Below are 15,136 nucleotides of genomic sequence, written 5' to 3'. Positions count from 1 at the left end.
ATGGGTGAAATAAAGTATCTCGCTGAAAGCATCATAGAGCGCGCATAATGACGAAAATACCTGCCATGTTCGTTTGAAAAAACAAAAAGTTTGTACAAAAACAAGAGCAAACAATTTATATTCATGAGCGGATGTGATAAATTTTCGTCACAACAAATGCAAAAACGAGTGATACATGAATGTTCCACTTGACGGGGAAATTAAAATAGAATTAAATAGAATAGGTGCAGTGTGAAAAGAAATAATAATTACTCATCAAACCTCTTAACGTGCAGGGGCGAAATATCTGGGCCCTGACTAGATAGAAGAAATACATTAGAGCTCTCTCTCTCCCTCATTTTTCTTTTGATAACATTTATTGGTTAACCCGTATAAATGGGAATTTTTTTCTCCTTTCTCCTCAGTATCTTTTTTTTTTCTCCTTCACTACGATTTGACGAGTATCACATGATAGGGGAAGGGTCGCTATGAGAGGAAATTGAATACCTGCTCCTCTCATTTTTTTCTCTTTATTTCCGAAATGTAAATAATGATACCAGTTTTGGAGATTTGTTACAATACATTGTCCATTGTTGTCAAAAGCCTATAAGTAAAGGGGTTGAGTCTCCGAGTTTTGAGCAAGAATTTCGAAATAATCTATTTTTGGTTTTTTCTGCAGGGACCCGTCAGCTTTCAGGAAAACGAGAGAAGAGGCCAAATACTCTTGAAACAGTTCCAAAGTAAGTGATTTCTGACATGTTCATGACGATAAATATGCAGGATGTTCTGTAAGTCCTAATGTGGCCTTTATCTCATTAACCGTTCGTTATAGAGGATGTAGTTCTATTTCATAAAATGTGTTCGGAGGAATCAGTCTGCAACAGTTTTTTTAGAGTGAAAATAGCTTTGTATACGGTCCACGTCCTCTAACTTCCAATTAGAAAGTTGTTGCCCTGCCTCTTTTGAGCTCAAAGAAAAGAAATTCCACGCTTTCAATTGAACTATTCGCCGAGATATTCGAATTCACAAAATGAAGTAAAATTGGTAATAAACAGCATAAACCAAGGTTTCTCAAACTGTGCACCAGCAACCTTTGTCAGGGACGCCGTGGAGCGGCGGACCAGTTAAGTGTCCCTACCCATGTGTGATTTAGTCAGCTCATTACTGTGTCTGATATAGGTAGACAGAAAAGATAAGCTCGTAGAATGTCCAGACTGTTGAGTTTGGTGCTCAGAGTGTTGCGTTGATAGAAAGCGCTGTCTGAAAACATACGCTAATTTTGTTTCTTTCTTTTCCAATGTATTTCCTATTTGCTGAATGTTCCATTTTACATAGAATGATTAGAAACATTTCAGAAAGAGAAGTGTAAGGTACATCTGGAAAAAGAGTCCGAGTTGGACATGACCTGATTCGGACTCGAGTGATTTTGATGATGATTGGCGCTAAAACTCATCTCAAGACGCTGCTGTTCCATGTTAGCGAGTGCATCCACATCAACGAAAATGTTTCTTAACCGAAGTCGCATTCGTTAGCCAAGGCAGAAAACCACGAAAAAAAAACAATCTTCGTTAGCTGAAAAATTCGTAAGCGGAGGCGTTCGTTAACCGAGGTATCACTGTATGCATACAGTGAAAATAATTTAAAAAGATCAAGCATTTCTCTTTCTCGGGTTATGTTGCGGGAAGGGAGTGACAGGACCAATACGAAATTCGAAAATGTTATCTTCTTAAAAAAAAGAAAAAAAAGTGACATTTCACACACAGAATGTGTTTGGTTGTTTCCACCGAGGCAGTTAAAATACCGATCAGTGAAATTTATAAAACCACGGGAAGGGTTAATTATATTGGAAGTGCTAATTGGGTTGCGATTCCAATCTCGGGCGTCACAGCAATTTACGGTCCGACGAAGTTCGATAAGAATCAGCTGGAGGGGGTACCGATAGACATTTTTAATTTAATTATAAACGTGCCGTATTTTCCTCCGTATAATCCGCGGATCATCCGCTAATCTGAAGAAAATGATATTATCAGCCGGATGAGTCTGAATTCGAAGGTTTTTGATTGAACTGTAAATTATGTTTTGTGTGTAAATAATGTTATTTTGTCAACGTAAATAAATTTCATTAATTAGCGCGCCATTGGATTTATTATTGAAACATAAGGTAAGTTTATATTATTATTTTAAATTCTGCGGATAATACGCCGCCGCTGATTATACACGCGTGGTTTTTTTTCCCCCTTCCTTCAAACTTCGCACGCGTATTATGCGCCAACGCGGATTATACGCATTAAAATACGGTACGTGAAACGTAAAAAATTTGGAACCCATGCTTTATGTAGTACATGGAAAGAACTCTTAGGAAGAACTTAGGTTAAAAATTGGGTTCGTTTGTCGTTGAGAACGGGACAACAAAATGATGAGTGTTGCTGAGGCGCTTATCTTATTTTTACTGCGCAGCATGTGAGTGCATGATGTGACTGAAACGTCACGAAATATAAATGAAAGCAATTTCAACAAAAGAAGCCGCTTCAAAGAATTTTTTTTGTTTTTCCCTTTTCCGCAATCTCTAGATGGATCGGAAGTGAAAGTTGGGGAATACAACCCGATAATGGATGACCTGGATCTCAGCAAGGGAGCTCCCATCATATGGAGAGGTGCGTAGCATGCCGGGAAAAAAAATCGAACGCATTTCAACGATTGCTTCGAATTTATTTGTTGCAGGTTTGTGCATGTATTTTCGTGGAAAAAATATTTCTGTTATCGACACACGAGGCAAAAAAAAAAAACAACAGGGTGAGTAGTTTTTGTCTTCACACCACAGATTGATTCTGACTCATCAAAATGGCAGGGTGAATTTGCGCTTCTCTGTACGTCACGCGGCATGATCTTTGGATACAGTGATCTAGTATAACACAATAACACTGCCCGAGTGATGCAGTGGTGCAATCTCGGCTGAAGCTGGTTTTTTGCGGTTTTCCAGCTTCGAGGCGCGAATGCGAGCAGGTCTTCATTTAGAAAAATTCTCTCCGCAGAGAGCAGGCAGACCCCTAAAACAAAATAATGAACAACAAGAAAATTCAAGCAATTCCATCTTTATTTCAGAATATGGAAGACAGATGGCAGCACGAACAGAACACAAGTTTAAATCGAGAACATAAATGCGTCAAGTTAACAACACATACACGCACATTCCGGCATGTACCAGTTCGTTAGACATTCAAATGCATTCGCGCAGAGCCCCAACTAGAAGCTTGATCAGCAGCAACAAGCATACACTTTGGCGCCCCGTTGTAATGTTGAAAGAGAGGTAAATATGTGAAATTTGAACCCCTTCTGGTCCAGCGCCCGGGGCGGCAGACCCGTTGCTCCCCCAGTTGCGGTCCTGCATTTACGGTTAGGTAGTAGTAGTAGCGGTAAAATTCTCGTCTCCACCATGAAGGTTACTGTCGGGATCCACGGTTTCGATCCGGGGTAAGAACATAGAAAAGAAGTTTTTACCGAGCACCGATAGATGGCGCCTTCATTTTCCACCCAACTCCATATGTATGAAGTTGTCGTACGGCGGTATGACTGGAGTTGGAGTGTGGTAAAGCAGTAGCATAAAAATAAATACCCGAATGCAGAATCTGAAGCCACAATAGGGGCAAATTCCCCCCCCCCCCACCAAAAAAAATCGTTTGAAAAAGAAGGAAAAAGATTTAAAAAAGATGTAATGTACAGGGTGGACGAAAAGTCCTGGACACACAAATAAATAACAAATCAACCAATTTACAGAAAAACAGCTGTTTGCGCCAAAATACTTACCACTTTTCCCCCCGATAAACTATAAGAGTTTCACGTAAAGGTGGCACTGTAAAACGGAAAACTCGACATAACACATAAAGTGCAACACTTAACAATATATAACAATAACACATAACACAATAGACACAACACATAAAAGCATAAAAAGTTTGACATCTAATCACGGTTTTTTCCAGGAATTCTAATTACAAATACATAGGAATAATTTGTTTATATTTGTTGATAATTAAATCATTGAAATCGCGCGCACTCTTTTTTAAATATCTTAATTAAAGTGTGCCGCGGGATAATTCAATTGTGCCGCGAGACCAAAAGATTGAAAAACGCCGTTCTAAAGGGTGGGCTTTCAATTTTGAAGTGATGTAAGTGCTATTGTGTTGTTTATGATAAAATGATTTCATTGCAATTTATTTATGATAATTCATTTTGCACGAAATTTATCGGTGATAAAATTATTTAATGTAGGGAGCAATTGGCCGCCAGCCGATCGCACGCACAGGAAGATAGCCCGAAAACGCATCAGCATCACCGTATATTCCGTTCTTGTGACATTTGCAGTCATAGGAATCATTTTAGCTACAGTATTTCTCGTCGTGAACATAAAATATAGGAACCAAAGGTAAGATTCATTTCGCATTCTTTTTTATATCGTATCAAATTGATGTCTATATAGACACCTACCTTCAATGACGCTGGAACGATTTATTTGATTAATTATTACTGAGTTGTTGGAAGTGGAGGCCACTGACGTCGTTGCACAGTCTACAACGACGTAAAAACGATTCCCGGACCCGCTCAAAGATACAAGGTATGCTTTTGATGCCTTCCGCAGCGACGGCAATCCGCGCTATGAGATTCTCCGGTGTGTCCACAGGCGTTCCGCGTCAGATGGTGAGCGAACCGAGGAACGCATTTAGCGATCAACTGACATTCACCTTTCGTCTCCTCTGGACTCAGAGTCTGCATGCGTTTTTCGTGATTTTCACCATCTCAACGTGGTTTGCGACACCATGTTCCATTACAATTTTTGTTCCTCTTGATGCCTACTAACAACCCTCTGAGTTTGTCGGTCCATTAACAGAACAGCCTGTATACAAGAGTGAAAGCGAACAGGTAGGTGAGGGTGAAAAGAGAAATTTACTTCGACCCCCACACAATTATCTGTAAGTATTACAGATAAGAGTAAAGTGATAAGTAAAGTATAGATAAGTGAACAGTGTGTGATTCAGAAAAGGTGAAAAAACTTTAAGAGGTGATCAGTGAGAGGTCACAGTGAATAAAAAGCACAGACGCTATCCTGTGCGTTACAACTGTTAGAACGATTGCACGCTTGGAATAATATCACAGAGTTGGCTTCCGTGCCTTTTATTTACTGTGACGCAGATTTGCATACGGTTTCTTCTTTTCTTCAGGTTACATTTGCATGCATGTGGTGTTCTTTTTCTCGCGATAAATTTCAACGCCGTATAAATGGCGTAGGAATGCCGTTTTAACGTTTGCGGAGCGGCCGTTTCGAAACGCGCTAGCGCGTTTGCGTTTCATGTTAGACTATGAATTCTTCGATGACAGATGTTTGTATTGGTGTTTACTATCACCTCTTGAAGTTTTTCCCATCTTTTTTGAATTCAACCTGCATATATATATGCTTCTCTCTCTCTCTCTCTCTCTTATATTTATATATTTTACTGTTTTTCTTTCATTTGTGTTTTTTTTTACTTTTATATCTTTTCCTTCCTTTTTCTTCCTAACATGCGGTTATATTAGGACAAGGTTACCATATTTATCGTCGATTCGTCAAGCAGAGATCATCCGAATTTCTCGCCAATCGCTTGTAAGCAAAGCGGTTGAATTACCGAACCTGAAGCTACGCGATTGGTAGAACCGACAGTAAGCGCGTAAATCGAATTCGTATAAATCGAATCGCAGTTTTTGCATACAAATGCATTAAATATTGGTTGATTGGAACCAACATTTCCGAAACACACCAATCTTCTTGAAAAAATTCCTATAAAATGCAGGTTTTCTTAGATATAATAAACACAATGATCATTCAAATTTTTGAACTACGCTAAAATATGTTCAAACGGAAGTCATGTGTGGTGCAATGTTCGATAACGCTTCAGTCCAGGATTCTTGACGCATGGGTCATGGCCCAAATCCACTTACATACGAAGACTCCGGGTCATATAAATTCACTTACAGTCGGAGGTTCTTGAGCTACGAGTCATAACCCAAACTTGATTCGCAGGGACTTTTCAAATGGGTCGTACAAATTCACTTAGGGCTAGGAATTCTTCAGCTATGGGTTGCGACCTAAACCTGGTATGCAGGGGGGGGGGGGCTTCCTAGATGATTCGTACAATTTTACTTACAGTCCTTTTATATACGCACTTATTGCGTGACTGGTTTCTCTAATTTCGAAAAGCAAACAGTTCCATGAGTCGCGAAGTTGATCTTGTTGTTGATTAGGGGGGGTTGCAGCTGAAAGAAGTTAAGAACTCCTGCTTTAGTCCATCGATATAAGTGTCCATCAAATAGTCCAAGCCTTGTGTTTAATGCAGGGTAATTTTATTTTTCGTCTGTTTGACTTCATGCAACGTAACAAAGACCAATTTGCAAGAGTATCGGAATCAATTACAGTGTCAAGTGAGTGACCGGATGCCATTGTCTGTGAATATTAAAACGTTGAACTCAATGCGTATTAAATGGTGATCAAACCAAAACCATTCTTCAAAAATTAAAGTTACGGTTTTAAATGATTCCAGGACTCTAATTGATTACTAAGATCTCTTGCAAGGGTTAAGATCTTGCGCTATTTCCCCGGTTTCTACTTCTGGCCTGATTGCAGAAAATCAGCTCAGCTTGACCCACATGTGGTATTATAATCTAATGGGAAATATATTTTCCTATCTGATTATCAAGTCATAATTAAAATATTTTCCCTATCTCAGCTAAAATCCCACAACGCTTACTAATTTACTATTATTAACCAACCAGGAATTTTGAAGAAAATTCACGTAAATCGGAGTATGACTGTATTTATTAGCGGTTGAGATCCGGTACGCGAGAGCGCAATCGGCTGGTTGGGTCGTTTCGAATATAGTCCAGCGAAATGCATTGGTGACGTGGAGGTTGAATGACTGGTGTAAATTTATTATCAATTACTTACTTTTTTAAAACGAATTGATTAAAATACCCTCATAATAATCCAAAAACGCTAGAATTTTACCTTTTTTGTATAATTTTGGATTGATCGAATCATTATGATTCTTCTCGTCCAATGAGAGAACATACTGGATTTTTTTTAAACTCTCATTAAGCTGAGGATAGCATTGATGTTCATCGAGTCTCGTCATGGTGACTCTGCCCCATAATACATCTGTATACCGTATTTTCCTGCTTTTAATCCGCATGCGAAATTTTAAGAAAGAAAAAAAAACAACGCATAATCCGTGGTGGTGTATTATCCGTATGATTTAAAATGATAATAATAAAAAACTTATCTTTTGTTTCAATAACTAATCCATTCTTATGCTAATTGATGAAATTTATTTACGAAAAATAGCATTATTTATACACACGAAACAAAATTTACATTCAATCAAAACTTTCAAACTCAGACTCATCAGGCTAATAACAAAATCATTTTCTGCAGATTGTCCACAGCGGTAGATAATCCGATTTTTTTGTTTAACCACTTTTTGTAACAGATAATCCGCGTAACACACAGAGGAAAATACGGTAAATGAGACCATTATACAAGGTGTCACATAAATTCGCAAATAGTTTCAAATTTATACAAATTTTTATATTTGAATGCGGTTTACGAAAAGATTGTCACGTAGAGGGAATTTATTGGTACAGAAAAAAAAAAATCAGAATTTCTGTTGATAGAGCGTGCTGTACCAAAGCAAATCAATGGGAATATACCGAGACCACTATAAGTCCTGTAAAATGCAGGGGAGCGAATAACAGCTTATTTCTGGACATTCCTGTTACTGGCGCTTACATAAGGTTTCAATTGTGATGTTGACATTGGTGAATAAAACATCGGTAAAGTTGTTTTACCTCAGCCACGAATCACCGGATGCAGCTTTACGGACGTTTCGGACACAGAAGAAAGGTTCGGGCCAATCAAACTGGTCGGACTTTCGTGCAGAAAACAGAATTTTCTTTCATACTAAAAGAAAATACCCCCTTCGTGAGAATACCTTTTTCGCAAGCCGCATTCAAATATACCAATTCTTTAAATTGTTATGAATTTTAAACTATTTACAAATTTATGGGGACCCTGTATGTATATAGTTACAGTACTGTATTTCTTTAGAGAGTGGGGCAATGATCACACAAAATATATTTTTACTCAAATTATAAATTTTCTTCGTTTTTTCAAAGATCTCTTGAAATGCCAAAATTTCGCTTCAAACTGGCAAAAGTTCCATCACGATATCAATAAAAAAACCGAAGTCATTTTTATTTCCAGACATTTTTATGAATTCGCGTCAAAGCTGACTTCCCTTTTTTTCAGTTTCACCTCAGCATAGACTAAAAACGTATGAATAAAATTTGGCGATATGATATTCGTATCATATCCTGTTGTTGGCACACAATGCTTGAGCCACGAAGAAAGACTCGATTTCTTGAATATGTTTGCATTTTGGAGGGAAGTAAGTGTCGCAGGGATCATGATCGAAGTGTTTGAAATTTTCTACTGGATGGATAGGATGGACCATGAGTTATTTATACATCGTCAATCAACTACTTCGACGAGGGGATACCGGTATAGATTAGTAAGGAACAATTTAGTAAGGGGGACCACCGGGTCATGGTGTCGCAGGGAGTTTTTCGCTGATAGGGTTGCCGATAAATGGAATAGCTTACCTCCAGAGGACGTGAATTCTAACACAATTGACACGTTTAAAAAGAAGTACGATATACATAGTGGGATAAATCGAGAGGCTCTCCATACTTAAATAAGACAACCATAATCTTTTTTATGGGCTTTGCATTATTATATTGTTGACTTTTTTTTTGGTAATATATACTTTTATATTGGATATTTTGGTGATATTTGACATCCTTTTTTTTTAATGGGCATAATTTTTCAGCCACCTCGTTGGGTAATTCGCCTGTTGTGGCCTTTGTATTTGTATTAATTAGGTCTCTTTGCACCTCAAGCAGAAGCTGAGCCACATCACCTCAGTGGGAAAGAAATGTCTCGTGCTTCCGCGGATTCAAGAAAAACCTTGAACTGCCGATAATGGAGACCCTTTGAAGTTTGTTACAGTGTTGGCTGATTTCGAAGCAGTAAATTCCTAATTTTGCTGAAACGGTTAGAAACGCGTTATACATGAAACATTTCGTAAAAATAATTACCGTCGGATAAAGGTTGGAAGCGTTGAGCGATTTCCACATTGATCGAGTTCTTCAGTTAAGCTGTTAATTGATCCTTATCGACATCTCCCACTAACAAAAAAGTCAATTTTCATATTCTGTTGGGAAGTAGCGACAAACATTGAATTCTTTGGAAACAGGAACTACTTGTTTGCATATCAAGCGTCCACACACACGCGCACACAAATTACCTGAATATATTTATTGCGAAAGGTAAATAAGTCTAAAATACTTTGAATTAATTGAAATAGATTTTCTATGAAAAATAATTATTTTTCTTAATGGTAGCATATTTCAGTTTTACTAGCTGCTGTACTTTTTAACCCTTTAATTGCACAAATTGTCGGAAATGTGATTTTCTGTTTACGCAAAAAAAAAAAAATCTAATTTTTTCTCCCCTTGCATTGCGAATCGGCGATGGGAGTAGTCTTAAGGCCGCTACACACTACTCTGACATGGCGTGGTCCCACGTCAAGTCAGAGTATCATTTAACTGATGTATGTGCATATGTGATCGCAATAATTCGTGATGTGTACCAATTATGTATTACCGAACTTTCTAATTATCATCATCGTTCTTATTGTTTCAGGTATATCAAGATGTCTAGTCCGTATTTGAATAATATTATAGTTGTCGGATGCATGCTCACATACACCAGCGTGATACTTCTTGGTCTAGATAGTGGTCTTACCAGCGAAACTAATTTCCCATACATTTGTGCCGTAAGTACAGTATTCTTTTAAGACATCGCGTTTTCTCTTCTTTTAATGAAGTAAAAGGGAAAAAAATGGGGGAGGGGGGGGGGGTTGGGAGGCGGTGTCATCGACACGGCCGCAATTTTAATCTACCAGATTATAAAAATGAGAGGAAAATCATAATAAATATAATGATAAAAACAAATAATGACAATGCAAATTATTTGGTAAAAAAATAATGTTTTTCATATAATTAGTACATAAAAGATTATCTCTCTAACCTACTTTACCGCACACCAACTCTGGTCACATATCGCCACATGGCAATGTCCAACCAGTGGAGTTTCGTGGGAAATAAAGGTGTCATTTATATCGGTGGTCGCCCTAGGCTCAGTAGGAAAAGAACTTGTTTCTGATATTCTTTCTCGGGTTCAAACCCGTGGACCTTGACGATAACCTTCACAGAGAAAGACGATCATTTTACCGGTGCACCACTCGGGCAAAAAAAATTATCTAACCTGGCACTCTAAAGTATCCTTAATAGATAACGGGGTTAAACTGTGAATTAATCTTCCAAACCTTGTCACAAAATGCGATTCAACCCCAGTTTGATTTACTAACTAAAACTGTTGAAGACTTCATATGAACAGGATACTATAGTCTCTACGAGATCTACCTTCATCTTGTACGCACTTCCTGAGATACAGCCTAAAATAATTTCGTTATGGGAATGTACTGCGTTGCTGATGACCAAACCAGAAGACGTATCAACATGAGTAAGATTCCGTTGAATTCGTCTCAACAAGATCTGCCCCTTGAAAACCAAGAACGCTATTGTGTTTTATATACGTACAGCCCATTTCGAGATATGAGCGTTTGAAGAATTTAGTTACATTTTATTACGCTATGTTTGGGAGTCTGATATGCAAACCAGAAAATATTTCTCCATTAGTGAATCATCGTTGAGCTGACCTTAATGAGATCTATCCCTAGACACCAAAACCACTTAGGCCGGATGCACACTGTACGATACGGCAAGCTACACAACCTGCAACTCGATTCGGGTTTGTTAAAAACCTGCTTTTATGTTTTTTATTCATCAGTGTCGAGTTGCAAGTAATATATATCATTTATCATACATTTATATCGATCCCCTAATGTGCACTTTGCCTTATGTGTGACGTAGATTCATGATGTGAAATAGAGGTATTTATGGAAAGTCATTTTGACGTGGGCATAAATTAATCAGGCTCTAAAAACAGTAATTGTTATGAAGATTGTGCGAAAATTCAACTCACAACGCTGCTTAGCCACGTGAGCGCGTGCAAGTCAACGAAAAAAGTCTTCATTGGCTGAAAAATTCGTTAGGCGAGGTATCATTGTATGTACATATATAGCAGGGCTAATTCACCCTTTTGAAGCCGCGCTTGCTGCCTTGGCTCAATGGGCGTGGTCTCGGAGCTACTGCGTGGTGTCACTGCTCAATCATTTTTTTTAATAGACCACATTAGAACACGAAACGTGCTGAATTGATGTGACTTTTTACACATATTTTAGTTGCTTATTTTATTTTTTCAAACGAGTGATCTCTCGTTTATAGTCTCACGGGTATGCGCATGTTGTATTTTGTTATAATCTATAAGGTAAGAAATACAGATTAAATCCAAGAAATAGGTGGTAAGAGTATATCATATACAAATACAACGCCACAACAGGCAAAATGCCCAACGAGGTGGCTGATAAAAAGATGCCCATAAAAATATGGATGTCATGTTTCAAAAATACAGCAACCCCATTAAAAATGCAATTAACACAAATTATAAACAATATATACACATAATAAAATACACTGCTGGCCACCGTAAATGCAACACCCTGAAGGAAGCATGCAAATAATATGAAATTTACAACATGCATTAGCGGAGGTCAGATAGGCAAATGATTAGAATTTCAGCGCAGACGCACATCAAGCGCGCCTGTGGCGCCACTTCAAAGCGCTATTTAAGGCTTGGAGATTTGGACGATTTGAAGTACGGCAATTGTGTTTTTCTTGTGGTTTTTTCAAAAAAACGATCAATTATGCCTCGTAGAAAACAGCGATCATCTTTTGATCAAGTATCCGAGTTCGACTGAGGAAGGATAGTGGCCTACCGAGATTGTGGATTATCTTTCAGGGAAATCGGTAGTCGTGTTGGACGAAACCAAACAACTGTAATGCGGATATGTGATCGTTGGATGCAGGAGGGTACGACGGACCGGCGTGTTCGATCGCATCCACCTCAGTGCACCACTTCACGTGATGACAGGCGTATTGTGCGTATGGCAGTGACGGATCGCTCAGCCACATCACGAACCATAGCACAGCACATTCAGTCTGTACCGCATCATCCAGTGTCTGCGCGTACCATTCGACGCCGTTTACAGCAGAGTGGTCTGTCCGCAAGACGTCATTGCTTCGTCTACCCTTGACGCAGAACCACAGACGTCTCCGCCGCCAATGGTGCGATGAAAGAAGGATGTGGACGGCACAATGGAATGAAATTGTCTTTACTGACGAGTCACGCTTCTGTCTGCAACACCACGATGGTCGGATTCGAGTCTGGAGACACCGTGGAGAGAGGATGCTGAACAGCTGCGTTATGCACCGCCACACTGGTCCTGCACCGGGTATTATGGTATGGGGCGGTATTGGATATCACTCTCGCACTCCTCTAGTACGCATTGCCGGTACTTTAAAAAGCCAGCGCTACATCTCCGAGGTGTTGGAGCCAGTTGTCCTTCCTTACCTTCAGGGCTTGCCCACAGCCATATTTCAACAGGATAATGCGCGACCACACGTGGCACACATTGTCCAAAGGTTCTTCGTCAATCGCCAGATTGAATTGCTTCCCTGGCCAGCTCGCTCTCCGGATCTTTCGCCGATAGAAAACATGTGGACCATGGTTGCTCAACGATTGACCCAGATTACATCCCCAGCTGCCACACCAGATCAACTTTGGCAACGCGTGGAAGCTGCTTGGTCTGCTGTACCCCAAGAACACATCCAAAGTCTCTTTGAATCAATGCCGAGGCGTGTGGCAGCGGTGATCTCCAACAATGGCGGCTACTCTGGCTACTGATTTTGGCAGGAACCACACTTCACAGAAGTCTATAAATTTGATCATTTGATGCTTTGTCAACATGTTATCTACAAAATAAATATTTTTGCGATATCTTTTGTCTTTCTTGGTGTTGCAATTTGGGTGGCCAGCAGTGTATTATACAATGCCCATAAAGAATACTTATGGTTGTCTTATTCTAAGAATGGATAGCTTCTCGATTTACCCCAACATGTTTATCGTATTTCTTTTTAAACGTGTCAATTGTGTTACAATTTACTACCTCCGGGGGTAAGCTATTCCATTTATTAACAACCCTATTAGAGAAAAATTCCCTGCGACACCATAACCTTGCATTGTCCCTCACCAATCGATACTGGTGTCCCCTTGTAAAAGCAGTTGATTGGCGGTTTACTAAAAGTTCATGGTCCATCCTATCCATCCCATTGAAAATTTTGAACACTTCGATCATATCTCCTCGACACCTGCGTTCATCCAATGTAAACATATTCAAAAAATGAAGTCTTTCTTCATAACTCAAGCCCTGTGTGCCAATAAGGACACGCGTAGCTCTTCTCTGCACCCCTTCAATCAAGTCTATGTCCCTCTGTAGGTATGGTCTCCAAAACCTTACAGCATACTCCAGTCCAGGACGAACTAAGCCTCGAAAAAGCGGAAGAATGACTTTAGGAGAACGCGAAGAGACCTTTTTGAAAATGAGACCAAGCATTCTATTCGCTTTTTTGACAACCGCTGAACAATGTTCAGAAAACCTAAGTCGCTCGTCAATGAGAATTCCCAAATCGGTGACTCTAGTTGCATCCGGGATAGTGACACCATTCAACTCGTAAGATAACCATGGGTTGTTCGAACCAAAATGAGCGACCATGCACTTATCTACGCTAAACGTCATGCCCCATTCATTTGCCCATGCTGCAATCTTGTTTAAGTTGGTCTGGAGCAACTCCCTATCGCTTTCATTCCCGATTACCCCCATTAGCTTCACATCATCTGCGAATTTGCTAGTAATTCCATCGATACCCTGATCGAGTTTGTCGATAAAAAGTGAAAAAAGTATGGGGCCAAGGACACTTCCCTGAGGAACTCCACTTGTGACGTCTGTCCAACCAGAGAATTCCCCGTTCACCATAACTCGTTGCGACCTATCTCTTAACCACGATTCTATCCAATTCAGCAAGTTGCCCCCTATTCCAATCTCGTGTAAACGCTTCAAGAGTTTGCCATGTTGGACCCGATCGAATGCCTTCTGGAAATCAAGGTAAACAACGTCTACATTTTTGCTCTTACCCAAAGCCTTAGTCACGTAATCATAGAAGCAAAGGAGGTTAGTTACACATGACTTCCCCTTCCTGAACCCATGCTGATTATCCGACAATACATTATTCTCGTCTATCCACTTCACAAACTGCCTTTTGATGATAATTTCCAAAATTTTCGAGAGGAAGCTCGTCAAACTCACTGGACGATAATTAGACACCACTTCTCTACTACCCTTCTTAAATATCGGAACAACGTTAGCCAGTTTCCAATCTCTCGGGACGATACCCTCAGCAACACTACTCCTGAATATCTGTGCGACTGGCCCCAACAATTCATTAGCACCTTCCCTGAGAACCCTGGGATAGATATCATCTGGTCCTGGTGCTTTGCTTGCACCTACATTTCTTAGAAGATTTAGGACCTCCACGTCTTCTACTTGAATATCGTTGAGGGTTTTATTACCCCATGCAACACCCGTATATCGAATATCATTATCTCCATTAAAAACCGACGCGAAAAAGTCATTGAAAGCACTACACATGCCTACATTGCTCTCTACCTTAGAGCCTCCTATCGAGAGGGGGCCAACTGTCCCCTTACATCCATTATTGACGTATCGAAAAAATGATTTATTTTGATATTAGCATTCAAAATAACAATAAAAAATAACTTCAAACATTTTGTATATATTTGCTTACTATTTTTTTTATGTTGAAGTTCTATTGGTAATAGGCTTCTAAAAACTACACGTAATTTAATAGGGCACAAATGCAAAATTTCTTATATGACTGGTTGAACGAAAGTAATCGAAAGATAACTTATGAGGGAATTCAGTAAAATGGGGCGGTACAGCGATTGTGTGTGCAAACCACCGTAATTAATACA

At 39.4% G+C, this 15,136-nt stretch overlaps 1 protein-coding gene across 3 annotated transcripts in view; it reads left to right on the top strand.

Annotated features, from left to right (window-relative positions):
• Positions 1-15,136, top strand: part of GABA-B-R2 (gamma-aminobutyric acid type B receptor subunit 2) — a 159,095-nt gene that overhangs the window by 96,910 nt on the left and 47,049 nt on the right. For all 3 annotated transcript variants that reach the window (XM_089244337.1, XM_089244338.1, XM_089244335.1), the window contains exons 8-11: positions 659-719; positions 2,550-2,633; positions 4,249-4,402; positions 9,767-9,899. In XM_089244337.1, coding sequence (XP_089100463.1) covers positions 659-719; positions 2,550-2,633; positions 4,249-4,402; positions 9,767-9,899 — 432 coding nt within the window. The remainder of the gene's footprint in view (positions 1-658; positions 720-2,549; positions 2,634-4,248; positions 4,403-9,766; positions 9,900-15,136) is intronic.

This window comes from Pholcus phalangioides, unplaced genomic scaffold (genome assembly GCF_987345545.1).
Source record: "Pholcus phalangioides strain wild (caught in Gottingen) unplaced genomic scaffold, Ppha-v1.0 ptg000015l_1, whole genome shotgun sequence".
NCBI classification, from domain to species: domain Eukaryota; kingdom Metazoa; phylum Arthropoda; class Arachnida; order Araneae; family Pholcidae; genus Pholcus; species Pholcus phalangioides.
Note: the sequence above shows the minus strand (reverse complement) of the source record. Positions and strands in the feature narration are given on the sequence as shown.